The following is a 22,111-nucleotide window of genomic DNA, read 5'->3' as shown; positions in this document are numbered from 1 at the left end:
GGCACATGAAGGGGTGTTGCTGCTTCGACGGTCAGTTGTTTCCAGCTTAATATCAAAGACTGGGCAACACATTTGGTCACAAATCAGAGGTGCAGATCATCCAGAAGTCTGAGATGTTACAGCTCTCAAAAACAAGCTGGAGAACCAGCATCAAATCCACGTCAGGAATTATACCCTTTAGTGGAGCCACAGAAACAAGAACAATTTGTGTTCCCAGACTTTGATGAATCGGTGGACAATAAAGATGATGAACTGCCAGATCATCTTCTTTTGCATGATCTCACAAGTAATGCAGAAGCAAAGCCAGTGCATGAAAAGAATGGCAATTACATGCACCGTAGGACTGGAAATGCAAATGAAACATTTAAAGGGCTCTGCAAAGTCTGAAGTGGAGAAAAACTCTTTGATTGACTTCCACGATGAAGGATTCCCACTGGACAAGCGCACCAAATCAAAGAAGGTTAAAAAGCAATACAAGATCTATGGCACTCCTGATGTGGACGTGGCAGTCAATGATACCTGTTGCTCTGGCTGCTGGGCCCTCATGCACTGTACGGACCCTGAAACCCCAGGTTTCCTGCCTAGTGAGAAATTCAAAGTGTTAGTTGAAGAGGACCAACTGAAGAAGGCAATATGTCAGAGATGCTTTTTAATCAATCACCACCAGAAAGCTTTGAACGTCACCATGTCCAAAGAGGAGTATTGAGCGATTGTCAAGAGAATTAAATCAGAGAAGGCTTTGGTGCTGCTGATAGTGGATCTCCTCTCCCTGACGCCATCATCCCAGACCTTCCAGAGCTTGTTGGAAAGAATAAGCACATTGTGATTTTAGGAAATAAAATAGACTTGCTGCCCGGAGATGCTGAGAATTACCTGCAGCGTATCAAACGTCAACTTAAGGCATACTGTGAAAGCATGGGCATTTCTACCATTGATAACAAAGACATCCACCTCATCAGTGCCAAAACAGGATATGGTATAGAAAACCTAATAACGAGGCTGCAGTCGACCTGGAAGTACAAGGGAGATGTGTATTTGGTCGGCACGTTCTTGTAAAAACCATGATGCACGATAATTCAAAATTTGGGGTAAATAGATTTTTAAAAATAAAAAATACATATTACTACAAATAAATAATACTTTTATTTAGAGAGGATGCATTATTTATCCAAAATTACAGCAAAAACATTCCTGAAAAAAGTGTTTTTTCCAAAAAATATTAAGCTGCAAAACTGCATTCAACATCGATGATAAAATGTTTCTTAAACAGAAAATCAGCAAATTAAGAATGGCGTCTGAAGAATCATGTGACAATGACGAGTGGAGCTATGTCTGCTGAAAATTCAGCTTTGCGTCGGAAATAAATTACATTTTGCAATATATTCAAATGAAAAAGTGTTGTTTTAAATTGTAATAATATTTCAAAGTATTATTATTACTGTATTTTTGAGCAAATGAGCACATACTTTGTGAGCATAAGAGACTTCTTCCAAAAACTTTTGACCAGTAGTGTGTATAAGAGAGGAATGTTTCAAGTACTAAAACAAGAACAAAGAGCTTTTTATTTAGCATGCTTGACCCTTTTAGTCATTTAGAAGTGTATGCATTTCTAAATAATTAAGCTGTTAAGATATGATATTGATATGACTAAATCTGCTGGGCCTTAACAATTCCCTGTGTAATTGGATCCTGGACTTTCTAACCGGAAGACCTCAGTGAGTCCGTGTCGGCCACAACACCTCGAGCTCTATCACACTGAGCACAGGTGCCCCACAAGGCTGTGTGCTCAGCCCGCTGCTCTTCACACTGCTGACCCACGACTGCACTGCCAAGTTCAGCTCCAACCACATCATCAAGTTTGCTGATGACACAACAGTGGTAGGTCTCATCAGCAACAACGATGAAACGCACTACAGAGAGGAAGTGGCACAGCTGGCTGAATGGTGTGGCACTAACAATCTGTCCCTCAATGTGGAGAAGACAAAGGAGGTTGTGATGGACTTCAGAAGAAACTCCGTTGACTGACCTTCGACAGACATCACAGAGGATCTCACCTGGACCACCAACACCATGTCACTCTCCAAAAAGGCACAACAGCGCCTACACTTTCTCCGCAAGCTGAAAAGAGCAAGTCTCCCTCCACCCATCCTCACCACATTCTGCAGAGGCACCATTGAGAGTGTGCTGACCAGCTGCATCACTGTCTGGTACGGGAACTGCAGTGCTGCTGACCGCAAGACCCTCCAGCGGACCGTGAACACAGCTGCAAAGATCATCGGTGCCCCTCTCCTCTCCATCCTGGACATTTCCCTTACACGATGTTCCAGCAAAACCAACAGCATCGTGAAGGACTCCACCCATCCCTCCCAGTCTCTTCCAGCTCCTATCATCAGGAAGACGGTACCGGAGCATCAGAGCCCGCTCCGATGCTCCGGTACCAGACTGCTCAACAGCTTTTTCCCCCAGGCTGTGAGAGCCCTGAACTCAAATCACCCCGCCCCCCTCAGAAACCCCTACCTCCTGAAACATGCTCCTTCCATTTTTACATTTAGATTTTCTTTGCTGTCTTCTAATGCTCACTTAATGTTAACGTAATTTAGTAACACCAATAAATCTTTTATTATTGCTATTATTATTTTTCATACTGTACATTATAATGTTGTGATGCCTAAATGCACTTTTAGCATTTATAATGACTGATTTATTTTTTTAATGCGTTAAATGTATCATAGACAAATTCATATAAATTATAGATGGTTTATTTGTCATTACATTTTATGCTGTGAAGGAAAGGAAAAGAGTGTGTACATACAATGATCAATTGTAATGATTGTATATATAAATAAATGAATATATAACCATTTTTAGCTGGTGAAAATACTAGTGTTCTAATAATTTTGACCACCACTATATATGCATTTAAATACACTATATATGTGTGTGTGTGATTCTTGATACAATTTTCTCACATTTTCTTTTATTCCTTATGTGTAAAGGCCAGTCAATTGTTTGCAATAATTCTGTTTTTTTAATGTTGTTGAAAGGAGTCTCTTATGCTCACAAATGCGATCAATAATACAGCAAAAACAGTAGTATTGTCCATTTTTTTGCAATATATGATAACTGTTTTTTATTTTAATATATTTTCAAATGTAATTTACGCCTGTGATGGCAAAGCTGAATTTTCAACAGCAATTTCCCATGATCTTTCACAAATTATTTATAATATTTGTTAATAATAATAATAGTAATTAATTATTAATCATTAATGTGTTACAATTTTACTGAATTGTTCTTTTTTAAAATCGGAGGCAACGTTCTAAATTTGGATTATTATTATTATTTAATTAAATAGGCTAATTTCTTTTTTTTTTTAGGTCACATATTGGGAGTACATTCCTAGCAAATCAGCCACCCAAGAAAACTCTTGTGGAATTTGATCCAGAGTCTGAGCTTTGGAGAAGAGGTTAAAAAGAATCCATCCTTGGAATCCTCCACAGATGCAGAGCTCAGCTACCATGAAATCAAAGATGCACACTGGTTCTATGACACCCCAGGCATCATGAAAGAACATGACGTAAGTCTCCCTATTCAACCTGTACTCACATAATGTGATATAATTATGTTCATAATTACAGTCATTTCTATATACTCATATTTTAAAAAGTCTATCATTATGAATCATGTGCCACAAAGGATTTTGATCAAAATGTAACTTTTCAGGTTCTCAACCTGTTGAATGAGCAGGATGTAAAGCTGCTGGTTCCTACACAGGCCATTACGCCAAGAACGTTTATAATGAAGCCTGGTATGGTTTTATTTTGGGGGGCTTTGGCTCGCATTGATTATTTGGAGGTAAGATTCTATTTTACATATGAAAACTGAATCTTTTGCTGTATCTACCCCACACTATGGCTCTTTTACTCTCTCTAGGGGAAAAGCTCATGCTGGTTAACAGTTGTTGCTTCTAATCGCATCCCGGTTCATATCACCAGTATGGACAAGGCTGATGCAATCTACCAGAAACATGCTGGGAATACCCTTCTTGCAGTATGTATACATAAATACATTTGTATTTTTAACATCAGTTATTACTATAGTCTTCAGTATCACCTGGCCCTTCAGAAATCAAACTAATATGCTAATTTGGTGCTCAAGAAACATTTCTTATTATCATCGTTGAAAACATTGTTCTACATTGTTTTGTGGCAAAGTCCCATCTGGTGGTGAGGAGCGCATAACTTTTCCACCACTTGTTGCTCAAGACTTTGAACTCCAGGGGCAGGGCTGTAACTCTGTAATCACTGACATCAAGATCTCATCAGCAGGTAATTTTTTGGGGTGCCTTTCCAGGTTTTTCCAGTTGTCTACCTTTAATTATCCGTTTAGATTGTGTAAGGTTTTATAATAAATCTCACGACCATGTCTTAAAAATGTGGCCAGCTAAACCTCATTGTATAAAAATGTTAAATATATTGAGAGAAACTTAAATTTATGATGATTTTTCTTGATTTTCAGGCTGGGTTGCTGTGACAGCAGCCGAAGGAGATCAGCTGGGCTGAAGCAGCAGGACTGTGTTTGCGCACCCCGCCTTTACTGCCCCACGTCTTGAATCTGAAAGGACAGAGAATCAACAAAACTCCCGCCTCCAAGACAAGAAAGCCACAGGCGCTGGTAGACACCGGTCTGTCTGTGAAAGCTGCTGAGAGACTCAAAGTGAGAAGGAAAAATTGAAGTGTTGTGGCTGAGATCTCTTAAGGTTTTGGTCTTCAAAATGTTGTTCTGATTCAACTGAATGTACTGCTTGTATGCTACAAGTACAATTGTTATTAATGTATTGTTTTTTATACTAAAACGTCTAAATGATTATGAATTTACCTGATACATTTTTTTTATATACATTCTAACATTTTAAATGCCTTTCAAATAAAAAAGAAAATCTGTGGCGAGATTTTTTTTATTGAAACATCTAGAGCTAAACATACAGGTCACATAGTAAACCATTTTTCAGATTATTCATAAAAAGCCATATCAAGGGGACAACATTATAACATTTCAACTGATATAATTTGACTACTTTTACTAGGAAATGACAGTCACACACTTGATTACAAAAGATGGATAAATGGCACAATCTGAGTTGTGAATTGGCAACATGCTATTCTAAAGAAGAAAAGCAAAAAAGCAGTGCTTAACACAAAAAAAGTGATAAAGTACAAATTTACAGTGATAAAGTATCCAACCGTCTAAGAGCGCAGTTTTTCAGGTACACTGGAGTATCTGTGGATAGTGTATTTTCTAGTTTTTCATCTAAGGCCTGTGGTTTTGCTCCTACAAACTTTACCAACTACATCTTGCTTTGGTAATAAACCCAAAAATTCAATATTGCACTTAATGCACTAAAGGCAAATTATTTCTGTAACTTTTCTCTTTTTTTTTGACAAAATAACAAGGCAACTTTACTGATATACAAGGGTTATGGCAGCAACACATTCACACTCATACAAACAACAAAAAGGTCAGTTCAATATGATTAGTTAAACTTTGGATAAACAGATTTTCAATGCAGATAATCAATTTGATATGTGTAAGGGAATGCTGCTTGGGTAAAATACACAAAAAAGACAAGCCATTCTTTCATTTGAAGGTAAATCAGTTCTAAATATCTGAGACACTGATTAAAATGCTCAAATTGATTGTCCGAGGCATTGAAGAGCAAATAAGAAAGAAAAATATGTACAGTTTATACACAGAGAAAAGCAACAAAATCTTTGGACTGAGCATGAAATTGAAGTATTACCAGAAAATTGACAGATAAAATAATCTACAAACTCAAGAAGTGAGAGTTACAATGCAAAGTGTAAAAAATAAGCAGCAAAATTACACTGAAATAAAAAACCTACTATTCCACAAACATGACAAACTACATGTTACTTTCCTTGAAAGGCAAAGCAAGTGTAATCAAAGAAAGAACTCTAGGAAGTGTACATGAATCTTTTTGTGTTAAAATGAAATGTTTAGCTTATGTGAAACAGCGCCTCAAAGGTAAGATTATGGTTAGTTGTCAAGAGCTTTCTAAATTGTAAAAGGGAACAAAGAAACAGTTGAATACAATTACATTAGCCAGCTTTAAACACACACTCCATCTCTTGCTGACCAGAGATGGAGGCGCTTCAGTGGAGTGGAACAGCACAAAGGCACTGAAAGCCTCATTATCTTCAGGGCTATTCAGCGCTGGACCACCTGGGCCTGGCTAATCTGAGCTCTCCGCAGGGACGGAGGGAGAAAGTGTACTTGCTTTCAGGGCAGTTCTCCTTTTTGTTGCTTTCGAGTAGTGTAACAATAAACACAAGAAAACCCCAAAGATCATTTCGTCATGGAGCAAGACTAAGCAAAGATTCAGTTAGTTTGGGTTGAACAATAGGATCCTACCACAAGCTGACAATGGATTTAATTCCTGAACTGAAAGAATACTGTATTATTTTAATGCATCACGTTGCGCCATTGCAAACTAAAAACAGGCATAGATGCAGTCATCTGCCATGAGCTATAAAGCCATCAAGAACAACAAGAACCTTATTTTTATTACATCTTGAACAAGTTTTGTTCAGTCTGAAGTCTAGGACATTATTAACCGTTTTGGACACAAAAATGCTGCCCTTTTCCATACGAGACACCCCTCACTTGTCACCCTGAGCCGCCCCTTTTAGGTAATACACATTTACTAAATGCCGGTTCAAGTGGCGACGGTAGTCCATCTCCAAAGTGAAGGTACGGTCACAGAAGATACATGTGTGACTGAGCAGTTTGGTTGGAGAAGGAAGCTCTTCTGTCGGATTCACTGGAAGTTTCTCTCCACCCTCTGTTGCAGCAGCTAGTCCATTAAGACCAGAGTCGTAGCTTCCTTCAGAGGCACTATCGCTGATGTCACTTCCCCCATCGTTACTGTGGATACCTTCGTCATCCTCTGCGTCGGTAGATTTGTGACCAGGCAGACCAGGAAGTTCGAGAGTTGGGCTGAGCCCCGGAGAGGTCTCGCTGTCAGTAGGTGATGGCATCTCACTTCCGCTGTCTACATCTGGAATTTCTTTTGGTTCATGCGAGACCTGGTTCTCAGTTTCTTTAGGTTGTTCAGAGTCTGGAACTTGGGGTTGGCATGGAACTGTGAGTTCCTCCACAACAGAATCAGTCTCTTTGTGATTTCTCTCATCTTGGCAGGTCACTACTCTAGGTATCTGCTCACCTGGTTGGTCAAGTAACTTTAGTGTTTCTGTGGTGGACTGTTTTTCAGCTTCTAGAGTGTTTAGCTTCTCTGGGACTTTGTTGGTCTTCTCAGGTTCAATGTCACAAGTCTCAGGTTTGTTCACACTAGCCTCAGCGTTCTTGGTTTTGCTCCTCATAGCCTGTAGAACCTCAGGTATGGTGCGATTTCTCTCTGGAGCACCAGAACTTGTTGATGGCTTGGCTGTATCTTTTGCTGTGCGCTTGACCCGCTTTGAAGGACAATTAGTTTCAGTCGCTGGTACTTTCATGTTCTCTGCTTTTCTTTTGACAGGTTTAGTCCTGACTTCTTGTGTTGCTTCTGTACTCTGGGTATCTTTTTCACTGTTGACCTTTGACAATTTTTTCTGCCTCTTGCATGGTTTCTTGGGTTGAGATTTCTTGCAATCTTTTGCGCTTACTTTCTTTTCAGTCTCCTTCACTTTCACATTAAGCAAACTGTTTTCCTTTTCTAGGCGCTCTCTTTCCTTTTTCTCATTTTGCTGCTGCTGTTTATCTAGAAGGTCTTTCTCTGGTCTTTCTTTAACCAAATCTAATCTTTGCTCCTCCACAATGGGCTGATGTTTCGCAATAACTTCATTGGCGGTCTCCTTCAATGGCTTCTCTTTCTTAGAACGACCTTTTGTTACTTTCTCAACAGATTTGAGGGATTTCTCTACCTTCTTCATTTCTTTTTTATTAGCTTGTTTGTCATTGCAGCGTTCTGTTTGTGCCACTGCAACGTCCACAGCTTTCACCAAAGTCTTTCCTTTAACCTTCTTACTGTTTTTCTCTTTCCCCTCATTTTTAGGCATGGTCTTTTTCTCTGCGTTTTTTTCATTGAGATGCTGGGCTGACTTTCCAGATTTTTCTTTCACAATGACATCTGGGTTTTTCTTTGCGGTCTTGTCAGTCAGCTCAGTCTCCACAGCAAGGGGGGGTTTAGTGGGTTTCTTAATAGAGAGGTTGATGGGACCTGATTCAACATCATCCAATTCTCCCAACTGCTTGTCCTCACTTCGCCTTGATCCAGACTGGTCTGTCGCAAGCTTATTTGGCGAAATGTCATCGGTGTCAGTCCTCTTCACACGAAGCCTTACCTTTGATACATCCATCGAGATATCAGTGCATCCTGGGTGTCTGGACTTGATGTGATACTGCAAGTTACACTTCTTGGATGCAGCGTATTTGCAAACCGGGCAAAGAAACTGGCGAGGGTTGACATGGAGCTCAACGTGCTTTTTAAAGTTGCTGCGGTCAGCTGTCTTGTATTGGCAGTAGGGGCAGCTTAGGGGCTTGGGTCCATTGTGGACCTGTCTGGCATGGCGGGTCACCTCGTGCTGGTTGGCTGCCAGGTAGCTGCAGTTGTCACATTTGAAAGGCCTCTCACCTATTCCAGACAGACCATAAGGAGAAGGTCAAGCCTGAACAATGAATCTTTTATTTCAACATTTTGAGAGAAACACAGGCGCAAGTCTCATGCGGGGGATAAAGATAAAAGACACATACAATACAGAAACACGTTCTAATTCACTCTGTATACCACAAACTGTGTACCATTTTATCCAAAGCCATCTGGCTCCACGGAGTGCAACAAAAGAGAGAAACATCATTGACAAGATGAAAACAGAGGCCTTGAACACATTTGCTCTGTCCCAAAACCCAGAGAGCTCACTTACAGAGTCAAAATAGTTGCCTTGAAAAATCAGCATTCACTTTATAAACTTGTATAACTTTTAGATTGAATTAATTCCTATGACTTTTCCCAAACTTCGAACAAACTACTTTAAAGGGATAGTTCACCCAAAAATGAAAATTCTGTCATTAATTACTCGCCCTCATTTCGTTCCAAACCCGTAAGACCTTCAGTCATCTTTATAACACAAATTAAGATGATTATTTTGTTTTGATGAAATCCAAGAGCTTTCTAACCCTACATAGACAGCAACGATACTACCACATTCAAGACCCAGAAAGGTAGTAAGGGCATCATTAAAATAGTCCATGTAATATCTATGATGCAACCATTATGTTATAAAGTGAAAATACTTTGTGTGTGCAATAAATCAAAAATAACTTCATTCAACAATTTCTTCTCTTCCATGTCAGTCCAATACGCATGAATTAAGTCAATATTTTTGTTTTCTTTGCACACAGAAAGCATTCTCGTAGCTTCTTAATATTATGGTTGAACCACTGATGTCACATGGACTATTTTAATGATTTTCTTACTACCTTTCTGAGCCATGAAACATTTCATTTGCATTGCTGTCTGCACAGGGTCACAAAAGTCTTGGATTTCATCAAAAATATCTTTATTTATGTTCTGAAGATGAACAAAGTTCTTACGGGTTTGGAATGACATAAGGGCGAGTAATTAATAATAATTTTCATTTTTGGGTGAACTATATCTTTAAACGTGATGCATCATCACAGGAATTTTACAGAGAATATATCCCAGAGTACATTGCAACTAAAAAATTAAATCCTTACATACCATGTATTTTTATTCTTTATAAAATATCATATAATTATCTTAGCTATTATTAACTAAACTTATTAAAGTTTTGCAAGTTTTGGAACAAGGCAGCTCAGTAGGATTCGGAACAGATTAAATCAAAATTATATTAAATTATAACTATATATACTAATCAATTTCAGCATAAGAATATTTCAACAGATGGACTAGAGACTCACCTGAATGGGTTCGCATGTGTCTGGTGAGATGAGTTTTTTGGGAACTGGAGTAGTCACAATATACGCACTGGAACGGACGCTCACCTAAAAGAAGTATCAAATAAAATGGTTTTAATTTTCACATATATTTCTGATCATATAAACGCAAACTTAAATCAATGTGATTTTATAATGAACCGAGACTTAATGGAAAATTTTGATGTACCAGTGTGGGTCCGGATGTGCTGTATGTAGTTATTTTTGCGGTCAGAAAAATACGAACACTGGTTGCAAGTAAAAAGCTTGCTGGGAAAATGATTCCTTAGATGTTTCTTCCAGTGATACTGACTGATGGTGGTATAAGCACAAATGGTGCACTTGAAAACTCTCTGGTCTTCACCCTCCTTAGTATGATGTTTAAGGTGTGCCATGTAGTGGTCGTAGCGGTTGGTGTTGTATCCACAGCGCTCACAGCGGATCACGCCTTTGGAGTTACTCAAACTTTCACTGTTCTCTGGGTTTGGCATTTGAGATTGGCCTGACTCACTGGCCAGATCGTCATCAGAGTCAGCCACGCCATTTACCACCGTCATTTTCTTGGCACCGTGAACGCGGATATGGTGAATGAAGTCCTCCTCATTTTCAGCCTGATACTGGCAGGGTTTACAAAAGAAAGGCTTCTTCTTCTTTTTGTTGGATTCGAAGAAAACAACCGGGGTGCGCTTACGTTTTTCTGCTGGTGAGGTTTCAGATGGGGTCTTTTCAGATGGGTTTGAGAGGTCTTCTGCTCGCTCCATTTCAACCTGCTCTATCACTCTTTCTGTCACCTCTGGCTCAACCCGAGTGGCATGTTCAGCGTACATGCTCTCAGACATCTCCGAACTGTCAAGGCTGTATCTGATAACACCCTCTTCCTCGCTGTCAGAGTAGTTGTTGCATCCAACGGTCTTGAGTTCGACCATTTGTTTTTCTTCTGCATTGTAGTCTGAGGAAGACGCCTCTGATGACACCACCACATTAGCGAGCATCACTAGCTGAGGGGCCGCCACATCATTGCGAGGCAGCTCGGGAAGGTCATGGCCCACCTCTGGTAGTGGGATCCCTACAGGCATGAAGATACCAGCAGCAGCTGGATACACAGTCTGAGCAGACATGCTCAACCAGCTGAAATGCAAAAAGAAACACTGGTTTTAATGTCACTGAAAATAGAACTGCCCATTTAAGTTGTAAACTGTATTAAAGTTTATAAAAATGTGTCTGTGAAATGAAAGCAGAAGACTGAAAGGATGTGAGAACTGTGACATCTTCTCAGAGCAAGTCATCTGACTATGACAAAACAAACAGTTCCATGTAAATGAATGACTAAATCAAAACTCATAATTTTCTGAGATAAGGAGTCTTTGCTGAGCCAAACTCTGATTGCTTAACCCTACAAGGATAAAGCAGCAGATTTCAAATTCCCACTTCCACATACATTTTAAATAAAAAACAAACAAAGCCTAAACCAACACATCTTTACAGAGCCAATACATTACCCTGTTCTTTCTTGTATGAAGTCCATTAAAGCAATCAGAAGCTTTAACTTATTTTAGGGAATTACAGCAAACAAGCGTCTATATTCAACGGTTCAGAACACCCAACCATGTATGGCAATGTTCCTCAAAAGTAATGATTCAATACTTAAGGCATGACTTGTTTAAGATGCAATCTACCCAAGAAAAGCATGAAATATATTCAGAGCAACAATAACAAAACATAGTCGATGTTTGAGTTGCATTATTTCAAACAGAACTTTGTGGAGCACTTTTTTTTTCCTGTGCACTGAGAAAACAATCATCATTTCCTCCCTATAACTTTACTTTGTACGTTTGTACTCATTAAAGATAAACAACACAATTTATTAAAATCTATGCAATTCAGATTAAACCTTTTGGCATTTCAGCTCAAAATACTATAAATACTAGGCCTAGGCCTATTTGTACTATACATATTCCTTAAAGTTTTGTATTATTTCTGAATACTATGATATATAACATTTAGTGACAATAAATAAATTTTAGTTTAAAATAATATAACTAAAATGTATCATACAATAGCATAATATATCTAAATACTATATGGAATACTAATGAAATAAATGGGTCTTTTGTGTGTTTTGCTTGTACTGAGAAAAAGTAATAAAGTTGAATTAAATCTGTTCTAGTGTAAGAAGTACGATCATGGCAAACAGAGCCATGCATGTGTGTGATGTGTGTGTAACGAGGGTATAAGGCCTGCGAGTTTGCATGCTCTGAAATGTGTGTTCGGCCATTTTAAAACAGCACCACCGACTTCTACCAGTGGAGGAAAAAATACAGCCGATGTGTGAACTCAAGCAGCATGACATCAACGTTTATTTAGATTAACTCATTCCACCGGCAAAGCACTAACGTTTTGTGCTAAAAAACTCAAACGGGCTTTGCGTGAAAATATGAATGCGTTAAATCAAAGTTGTCAAAATAAGGAGTGAAAAACTTTGACCTTGTTGGACAGCTCCAAACACGACCCATCTGCATCAGACGAAGAGCGAGCTACACTTTGCACGAAATATTAAAAGACATATAAAAAATCACTCCTTTTAATTTCACTACATGGAGTTTAACTTGACTAAAAACATGAATGCGTCCAACTGGCATATTATAGAGCTGGGTGATTTCCGAATAAGCAAAAGCTCAAAACACACCAAAAAAGGGATGCGATTTTTTCTTAAAGCGAATGTAAAGTAGCGCTAATTGTCCAGCTTGAGTAATCGCATAAACCCCCAAATCTAGTGAATATGACAGCAAAAGCTGGGTTACGAACCTTAGGTTTCACTAAGATGAAAAAAACTACTTTTCCGGAAACTCCATGCGTGCAACAACACACTACGCACGACAACCCAACAAAGTTACACTTTTTATTCGACACAGTCGATCGAAGATCATGGTGAGGATTTCATGTTTAATTTCTCATCAATTTTATGCACTTTTAATTTGGTCAGCGTGTGTGTGTTAGCCGTGGTCCTGATCTGATCTCTCTCCGTGCTGAAATCAGCCCTGGACAGCGGCAACCCTCCATTTTCACTCCACTTACTCAAAGTTAGTTGGGCTCGTGCGCGACACAAAACAACACAAACCACACCCTAATCAGCTCAAAACCCCACGCAACCAAACCCATGAACTCACCAGCGGTGTTCGCTCGTTGTTTGGCGATGTTGTCGTAGAAACAAGTTTCGGAAGAAGTTATTTGCAAACTCTTAGATCGGTCGAGGAAGTGCGCGAGACTCACGCATTCCAACACATAGCTCTCGCGCAGCAAGCCCTCGCTGGGCAGGCGTGACGTCAGCGCGCACGCTCGCGCGCTCTGAAAGTTTACTATTGTGTGTTTTGTTTTAGTGTGGAGAGTGACACAGTCTGATATTAACTAATAAGCGAAAATATCTCGACGATATTTCGAGTGGGCTATGGAAGCAGAATAATGACAATAGTTTTTGAAACATAAAGCATGCTGAATTCCACAAATCGAAAAAAAAAGATGCATTGCAATTAACAGTGCTTGCATTTTAATGCCTTGTATTTCCAGGACTTGCATTTTTAGGTCCTGAAGTTACATAGTTGTTTATTTAAGCTGTGAATATTTCACTTCAAAAGATTTCACACACATTTTCATAATTAAAAATTCAATAATTCATATTCACCTTCCAGAATTCACTTCCAAAATATTCAGTCTGTTTAAAAATACGATGTATGATATTCGACAGGCAAATTTCGGTCATTTTATTTCAATTTCCAAATTCTCCAGCTGATGTCAGCCGCTCACCAGCTGTTGATGAAGGCCAAATGTGGATCAAGTATTTTCCATTACATGGTGTCTGTTTTTCCCCATTTTTTTTAAATTTACAGTTAGTTGAACAATATCTTACAGCTATGCAATTTTATTTTCATTTAATCCTAACCTTGTGTAGTCTTCAGTCAGATCATAGTGAAAGTGACGTGACATATGGCCAAGTATGGTGACCCATGCTCAGAATTTGTGCTCTGCATTCAACCCACCCAGGTGCACACACACGGAGCAGTGGGCAGCCATTTATGCTGCAGCGCTCAGGGAGCAGTTGGGGGCTCGGTGCCTTGCTCAAGGGCACCTCAGTTGTGATATTGAAGGTGGAAGAGAGCTTCCACCTTCACTCCCCCCACCTACAATCCCTGCCGGACCTGAGACTCGAGCTCACAACCTTTGGGTTACGAATCTGACTCTCTAACCATTAGGCCACAACTTCCCCAAAGTATGCATGAGAGACTAAATCTTTGAAAATATGAAATATTTTTGGACCAATTTTGATATATAGCTTTACAAAAAATGTATAAAATCAATAAACACCTAATGTGAATTGTTTTTGTTAAATACAATGACATTTTTAGGCTAAATTATTTAATGCCTTTAAAAAAAAATGAAACAATTTCATTAATAAATGGAAATGAGCTTTTTTAAGGTTAAAAGAAGGTGCACTTTTTATGGTGCTTGCAGATTTTTTTTTTTTTAAGGTTGTAATGGTGTGTAGGCATCTTGAGTTCGAAGGCATCTCTCTTTCCCGCTTCACTTCCTGTCTATTCTGTCCTTTAAAGGCAAGATGCTAAAAATAATCCTTTAAAAAAAAACTTTTTTTTAAGTGGAGTTGAGCATTATTGCGCTAAGCAAATGATCTACCAAGTCAATAATGATGTTCTGTTTTGGCTTTTAACATGCTAAATCCCACTTAAGTAATCATGCTCAGCAGGGGTGGATAGCAACGGTTTGTTTGTCATTCTTTAAGAAAGGACACTCTTTTCATGGCCTGAAGTTCACATAATTTAAAGGATGGATGCTTCAGAGGTGTGTTTAAACAGAAAGGGAACCTGACCATGTAATACAAGAAAATGTCCCTTCTGTATTTTGCTCATTTAAGTTCTTTTTACACTAAGATATTGTGGCGGGCTGAAGAATCACACGACAGGTTGCAGTGAAAGTTAAAGCCCCGGAGGGTGTGTTTATTTATAAACAGAAGGAACCGTGAAGGTGCTAGAGGTGTCTGGTGTTCGTCCTCGGTGCTGCGTGAACCTGTTCGCCGGCCGGCTGAGTGCAAGGGGATTTGGTGTCCGGTGCTCGGGTGGCGGGCTGGTCGGTCAGTCGCTTTCTGGAGGGACAAGAGACACAACATTAGCGGCCTGTCGTCTGGAGATCTTTCTCACCCGTGTATTCTCGGGTGCAGCTTTTGTAGTCCTCTCCTCATCCGCTTCAGCTGGGACCGATCAGCCCTTGGTGATTGCGTGCAGGTGGATCTCCTTCGTTGCCAGGGCGACGCTGATAGGTGCCCGGGACACGGCTCACACTCCCCCCCCCTAAGCGTCGTCCTGGTCCTCTGGGCAAGGGGGGAGGTGGGGGCTGGGGGAGGAACAACACCTGACAGACCTGCGAAAGCTGTCCACAGGCGGGAGAGTCCATCCGCATTGGCGTTGGCGGTTCCAGCTCGATGTCGCACGTCAAAGTGGAAGTCCTGGAGCGCTAGGAACCACCGTGTCACCCGGGCATTGGTATCTTTGGCCCGGGCCATCCATTGTAAAGGGGCATGATCGGTGACGAGGGTGAATTTCCGTCCCAGTAGATAGTATTTCAGCTCCAGGACTGCCCACTTGACGGCCAGCGCCTCCTTCTCTACCGCCGCGTACCGTTGTTCCGTTGTGGACAGCTTTCGGCTGATGTAGACCACCGGGTGTTCCTCACCGTCTTGTACCTGGGATAGTACGGCTCCCAACCCGGTGTCGGATGCGTCCGTCTGTAATAAGAAGGGACAGTTAAAGTCGGGAGCGCGCAATACTGGCTCAGACGTGAGCGCCGCTTTTACCCTTTTGAATGCTTCTTCTTCCTGGGTTCCCCACCTCACCTTCTCTGGCTGTCCCTTCTTGGTGAGGTCTGTCAGGGCTGTCGCTAAGGAGGAGAAGTTAGGTATAAAGCATCTGTAGTAACCGGCCAACCCCAAAAAGGCCCGTACCTGTTTTTTGGAGGTGGGCCTCGGGGCCGAGAGAATGGCTGCCACTTTCCCCTCCTGCGGCCGGATCAGGCCCCGGCCCACCCGAAAACCGAGGTATTTTGCTTCAGGTAGGGCAAGGTGGCATTTCTTGGGGTTGGCGGTGAGCCCTGCCCGCCGCAGTTCGAGAAGCACCCTCCGGAGCCGCTCCAGGTGGTCCTCCCAGGTCTCCGAGTGGATGACGACATCGATGTAGGCTGCTGCATAAGCCTGATGGGGTCTCAGCACGATGTCCATCATCCGTTGGAAGGTAGCCGGAGCCCCGTGCAGCCCGAAGGGGAGAACCCGGTACTGCCAGTGGCCACTGGGGGTGGAGAAGGCGGTCTTCGGTTTGGTGGATTCCGTTAACGGCACCTGCCAGTAGCCTTTGGTGAGGTCGAGCGTGGATATGAACCGGGCTCTCCCCAGTCGCTCCAGCAGCTCGTCGACACGGGGCATCGGGTATCCATCGAACTCGGAGACCTCGTTTAGGCGGCAAAAGTCGTTACAGAACCGGAGGGTGCCGTCCGGTTTTGGGACCATGACTATGGGACTGGACCAGGGACTGCGGGAGGGCTCGATGATTCCTAACTTCAGCATCTCCCGAACCTCCCCTTCAACTGCGTGTCGCCGGGCCTCCGGGATTCGGTAGGGCCTCTGTCGCACAATGGTCCCTGGAGGTGTGCGTACGTCATGCTGAAGTATGCGGGTCCGCCCGGGACGTGGGGAGAACACATCAGAGAATTGACCGACCAGATGTTGGAGCTCCGTCTTCTGGGCGGCCGACAGGTGGGGGCTGATGTCAACAACCACGGGAGAGGTGGTGGCTAGGGCAGCAACCTGAGTCCTCGTTCCCTCCCAGCGCTTCAGGAGATTGACGTGGTACAGTTGACTTTCCTTCCTACGTCCAGGCTGGCGTACTCTGGAAGTCACGGGCCCCACTTTCTCCGTGATGATATACGGGCCTTGCCACTTGGCGAGAAATTTACATGCTGCTGTTGGAACGAGGACTAAGACGTAATCACCTGGCTGGAATTCCCGTGGCTGGGCCGCCCGGTCGTACCGACGACGTTGTGCTTCTTGGGCTGCAGCCAGGTGTTCCCGGACGAGTGGCATGACGCGGTCGATCCTTTCCCTCATCTCTCTCACGTGCTCGATCGTGGTCCGATGGGTGGTCGGCTGCTGCTCCCAGGCCTCTTTGGCGACATCGAGCAGGCCACGGGGCTGCCGCCCGAACAGAAGTTCGAAAGGTGTAAATCCTGTGGAGGCCTGGGGGACTTCCCGGATGCCGAAGAGGACGTACGGCAGCATTTGGTCCCAATCCCGTCGGTCGTCCGCAGCCACGCGACGGAGCATCTGCTTCAACGTCTGATTGAATCTTTCGACCAACCCATCGGTCTGAGGGTGGTAGACGGTGGTACGAAGCTGCTTTACCTTGAGGAGGCGGCAGAGGTCAGCCATCATCCGGGACATGAAGGGGGTGCCCTGGTCGGTCAATATCTCTCGGGGTATGCCGACCCGGCTGCACAGCAGGAAGAGTTCCTGGGCGATGGCCTTGGACGTGGCTTTGCGCAATGGAATGGCTTCGGGGTACCGGGTCGCATAATCCATGATGACTAATATGTGTTCGTGTCCCCGGGCGGATTTTGGCAGCGGCCCTACTAAATCCATTCCTATCCGCTCAAAGGGCACCTCGATGATGGGCAGCGGAATTAGCGGAGCTGGGGGAGGGGTTTGTGGTGACGTCCGTTGGCAGTCCGGGCAAGCCTGACAAAACCGCTTGATCTCCGCCTCCATCCCGGGCCAATGGAATCTGTCTCGGATCCGTTGTGTAGTGTTTTGAGCCCCTAGGTGGCCAGCCATAGGATGGGAATGGGCGAGCTCGATGATCGTCTGTGTTCTCGTACGTGGGACGACCAGCAGTTTTACCTCCTCCCCTCTCCGCTGTGCGACACAGTACAGCAGGCCATTCTGGACAACGAAGTGTGGGGATGGGTGTGGTGGTGGTTGGACCTCTTTTCCCTCAACCACCCTTACTTGCTTCCAGCAGTGCTTCAGCCGATCGTCCCCGAGCTGCTCCTTTACAAAATTTCCCCCACCCCTAACCTGCTGGAACACATCATAAAAAAGGTTAGAACTTTGGGGGGGGGACTCACCATCTCTGGCGCTGTCCGATGCCAGGAGGGCAGGGCGCCGTCGGGGACCTCGGCTGAGCTTCTTCCTCTTCTGGCGGTTCCCGGCAGGGCTGGCAGGCTGGGTGACTTTGGCGAGCAGTTGTTCAAAGCCTGGCCAGTCTCTCCCCAGCAGTACGGGTACGGGCAAATCTTTGACCACGCCTACTTCCAGAGGCCATGTGCCTGTCCTCGCGGAGATGGTCACCTGTCAGGTAGGTACGCTCTGGGTGTCACCGTGGACACATGTGATGGATAGGCGGGCTTTGGTTCCCAACCTCGGGGGAAACATAGAAGACTGGACCAGGCTTACCGCGCTACCAGAGTCCAACAGAGCTGTATACGGATGGCCATTGATGAAAACCTCGGTCTGGGTTTTCATCAATGAAAACCCAGCGGTGGAAAACCCAACGGCGGTGCTCGCTCCCCAGCCTCTCGTCGCAGCGTCGTCTCTGCTAGCTCAACGGCCTCGACGAGATCTCCCACGGTCTGCGGGTTCCGCATTCCGGCCGCCTGCCGAAGGGGCCGTGGCAGGGCATGCAAATACCGGTCCACGACGACGCGTTCGGCCACTTGGGCAGCGCTGGGGTTCCCGGCGAGCAACCAGTGATGGGCGAGGCGGTTGAGTTCGGCGGCTTGGGCGCGGACTGGCAACCGACTGTTGTACTCCCATGATCGAAATAATTGGGCCGCGGCGATGGGAGACAGGCCTACGCGGGCCAGGATTTCCTTACGTAGCTCGTCGTATGATTCTTTTTGGCCCGCTGACATGGAAAAATAGGCCTGCTGGGGTTCCCCGGTCAGCAACGGTGCCAGTATCCGCGCCCAATCTTCGCGGGGCCAGTCCTCTCGAGTGGCTATGGACTCGAACATGCTCAAATAATGTTCCACGTCGTCGTGGACGGTCATTTTCGGCAGGAGCTGGGTGGCTTGAGTGCGGGGGTCCGGTAGCGGAACCCGCTGGGCAGCCGCGAAGCGGAGAGCGGCGACTTCGCGCTCCGTCTCTCCTTGCCGAGTGGCCATATGCTCGACAATTTGCTGCTGCCGAATGCTTATCTCCGTCTGGTGTTTTAGGAGTTCTTCCATGGCTGGGGAAGGAGTCACCGCCTGACGAAAAAACAGAGGGGGAAAAAAGCACAAAAAAAAAAAACAAGTTGGTGATTCAGTATGATCGTGGGTGTCTGTGATTCTTCAGCAATCTGCCCGCATTCTCCACCAGTGTGGCGGGCTGAAGAATCACACGACAGGTTGCAGTGAAAGTTAAAGCCCCGGAGGGTGTGTTTATTTATAAACAGAAGGAACCGTGAAGGTGTCTGGTGTTCGTCCTCGGTGCTGCGTGAACCTGTTCGCCGGCCGGCTGAGTGCAAGGGGATTTGGTGTCCGGTGCTCGGGTGGCGGGCTGGTCGGTCAGTCGCTTTCTGGAGGGACAAGAGACACAACATTAGCGGCCTGTCGTCTGGAGATCTTTCTCACCCGTGTATTCTCGGGTGCAGCTTTTGTAGTCCTCTCCTCATCCGCTTCAGCTGGGACCGATCAGCCCTTGGTGATTGCGTGCAGGTGGATCTCCTTCGTTGCCAGGGCGACGCTGATAGGTGCCCGGGACACGGCTCACAATATAAAGAGCTCATAACATGAAGTTAGTCAAATTCAGTTACATTGGAACAGGGTTTACATTTCTAAAGTTAGACCCGTGATGCCAAAACCCTTTGAGGACATGCATGTTGGAGTCAATGTGAACTTGTGAAAATTATCCTGCTTTGCTGGATATTGATATTATAATGATATTATGAGGATTTGAAAAGCAATGTTTTTTTAATATAAAAATCTGCTTTCTTTTTCTGAAACCATCAAGACAGCTTCATTTAAGAATAGCCACTTTATTTTACAAACATTGTCATATTTCTTTGTAGGCACAAGGCAGCGCTGAACATCTATGGGAGAAGAGAAGGCCATTCTGTATGAAAGAAAGAGAGAAAGAATGAATCTAAGTAACAAACTTAGACTGTAAAATTTAAATTTAGTTTTATTTATTAGGTCTACTAGTTTATTCGTTTGTTTGTTTTTAATAGCCAATTTAATCCCACTGGTAATATTTGTGACCAAATTTTACTTTCGAGTTTGATGTTTTAAAGACAGTTACATTTTATGTCCAGAGTGAACATTTTATTTTACTTTTACTTTTTCGTGGCTGGCGTAAATAGTGAGGCGGACAAAGTACACAACCCCATTACTTGAGTGAAAGTACAGATACTGCTGGTCAAATATTACTCCATTACAAGTAAAAGTTGTAAAGACAGATTTTTACTTAAGTAAAAGTCCAGAAGTACTTGGTTTTAAAAGTACTTAAGTACCAAAAGTAAATTTCCTTTTTTATGCCAATGCACTGTTTTATTATTGTTGTATGTAATACTTGCAATACCTCTGAGGCAACTTACAATACATTGCACCTACTGAATAAACTGACTAGCTTGTAGTATCTTTGGAATAATGAGCTTTTAGAATGTTAAAAACCTATGGGGAAAATATATATATTTATTTAACACCCCCACAAAAGCAGGATGGCAGTCAATGTGTGCACACATCTATCAATTCATCCACATTTGAACAGAGCGGACAATGAAATCATCTAAATACAGAGTGATAAGGAAGAAAAAAATAAAATCTGCTTTAAAACCTAGCAACACATCTGTAGCTTGTATAACTTTACAACAGCAGCACTGCTTTAACTGGAGTGAAAAGTACAATTTTTGTCTTTCAAATGAAGCATTAATGTTTCCAGAAAAAAATAATACTCAAGTAAATTACAGATACTCAAAAAGAATACTTAAGTACAATAATCAAGCAAATGTACTTAGTTACTGTCCGCCTCTGAAATAGTCACATGACCAGAGCTGTTAAATGCAAGTTTGTCTTTCTGAAAGATAATGTCTGTGTCTATTAAGGAAAGCATATTTTAGTCTATATGTAAAATTTAAAGGGTCTATTAGGCTAATAGTTATGAAAATTGTCTCATATTATAAATTGTGATCCCAGTAGCCTATATGTGCAGTAGGCAGGGCTATTATAGTTAACTAAATCTGAAACCCTGAAATAAAAAAATAAAAAGCTTAAATTTATTTTATTTAATATTATTTTTCTAGCTGCAAAGCAGCATTTCTAGTTTTGTGTAATTTGATGTAGGCCTACTAAAATAGCTAAAACGGGAATAAAAATATAACCAAAAATAAAATGAAAAGTGGGAATTAATTCAGTGACAGTATAAAATAGTAGGCCTAGATATCAAGTATTGCTATATAAACAAAACCAAACGTATATGCTAAGTAAAAGTAAAACATATACATTTATTAATAATTAATCATTAATTAATTTAGCGGGACTTTTTCAGAAACCAAGCAATTTTCAGCTGGTTTCACTATCCGAAGAGTAAAATGTGTTGGAATCAAATGACACAAGCACCCATTTCTAAACGCAACAGAAACGCCCAGAAACTCTTATATCATTTGAACTTGTTTTTGTTGATTGAATGAGACCCACTCCCTTCTTTCTTTAATTTAATTTACTATTTTTTTTTCATGTTTTTATTTTTCAAATTACTGTATCAACACGAATAACTTGTGTTTAGTTGTTGAAATGTGCCGTTAAAGTTTGTATTTGAATTGTATGCCTTAATAAAGTAAGTCTTTTTTTTTTAAAGTCGTGACGTATTGTCAAGTATGGTGACCCATACTCGAAATTGGTGCTCTGCGTTTAACCCATCCAAGTGCACACACACAGCAGTGAGTAGTGAACAAATGCACACACACACACACACACACACACACCGTGAACACACACCCGGAGCAGTGGGCAGCCATGCTGCAGCGCCCGGGGAGCAGTTGGGGGTTCGGTGCCTTGCTCAAGGGCACCTCAGTCGTGGTATTGAGGGTGGAGAGAGCGCTGGACATTC

At 42.7% G+C, this 22,111-nt stretch overlaps 1 protein-coding gene and 1 pseudogene across 2 annotated transcripts; one reads left to right on the top strand and one right to left on the bottom strand.

Moving 5' to 3' along the window:
- Positions 1-5: 5 nt before the first annotated feature.
- On the top strand, positions 6-4,734 carry LOC306853318 (nitric oxide-associated protein 1-like; annotated as a pseudogene). The gene is made up of 7 exons: positions 6-30; positions 137-1,052; positions 3,378-3,577; positions 3,724-3,855; positions 3,934-4,054; positions 4,215-4,328; positions 4,519-4,734. The product of its transcript is annotated as a nitric oxide-associated protein 1-like (transcript).
- A 206-nt stretch (positions 4,735-4,940) lies between these two features.
- On the bottom strand, positions 4,941-13,319 carry LOC306853519 (RE1-silencing transcription factor-like). Its single transcript, XM_079391001.1, has 4 exons — positions 13,140-13,319; positions 10,163-11,100; positions 9,958-10,041; positions 4,941-8,650 (listed from the first exon to the last, which is right to left on the bottom strand). Exons 2-4 carry the CDS (start codon positions 11,088-11,090, stop codon positions 6,681-6,683), a joined length of 2,982 nt encoding a protein of 993 aa, XP_079247127.1. The 5' UTR covers positions 11,091-11,100; positions 13,140-13,319; the 3' UTR covers positions 4,941-6,680.
- Between the last annotated feature and the right edge of the window lie 8,792 nt (positions 13,320-22,111).

This window comes from Barbus barbus (genome assembly GCF_936440315.1).
Source record: "Barbus barbus genome assembly, chromosome: 33".
In the NCBI taxonomy this organism is placed as follows: domain Eukaryota; kingdom Metazoa; phylum Chordata; class Actinopteri; order Cypriniformes; family Cyprinidae; genus Barbus; species Barbus barbus.
The sequence above is the reverse complement of the archived record's forward strand: the minus strand, read 5'-3'. Positions and strand labels throughout refer to the sequence as shown.

Excerpts from the sequence above, each read along its gene's own strand:
- LOC306853519 (XM_079391001.1), bottom strand. The coding sequence starts at position 11,090 with ATGTCTGCTCAGACTGTGTATCCAGCTGCTGCTGGTATCTTCATGCCT. Across the intron at positions 10,042-10,162 it reads GCACATCCGGACCCACACTG|GTGAGCGTCCGTTCCAGTGC; the intron begins GTACATCAAAAT and ends TACTTCTTTTAG. Across the intron at positions 8,651-9,957 it reads ACACATGCGAACCCATTCAG|GTGAGAGGCCTTTCAAATGT; the intron begins GTGAGTCTCTAG and ends TGTCTGGAATAG.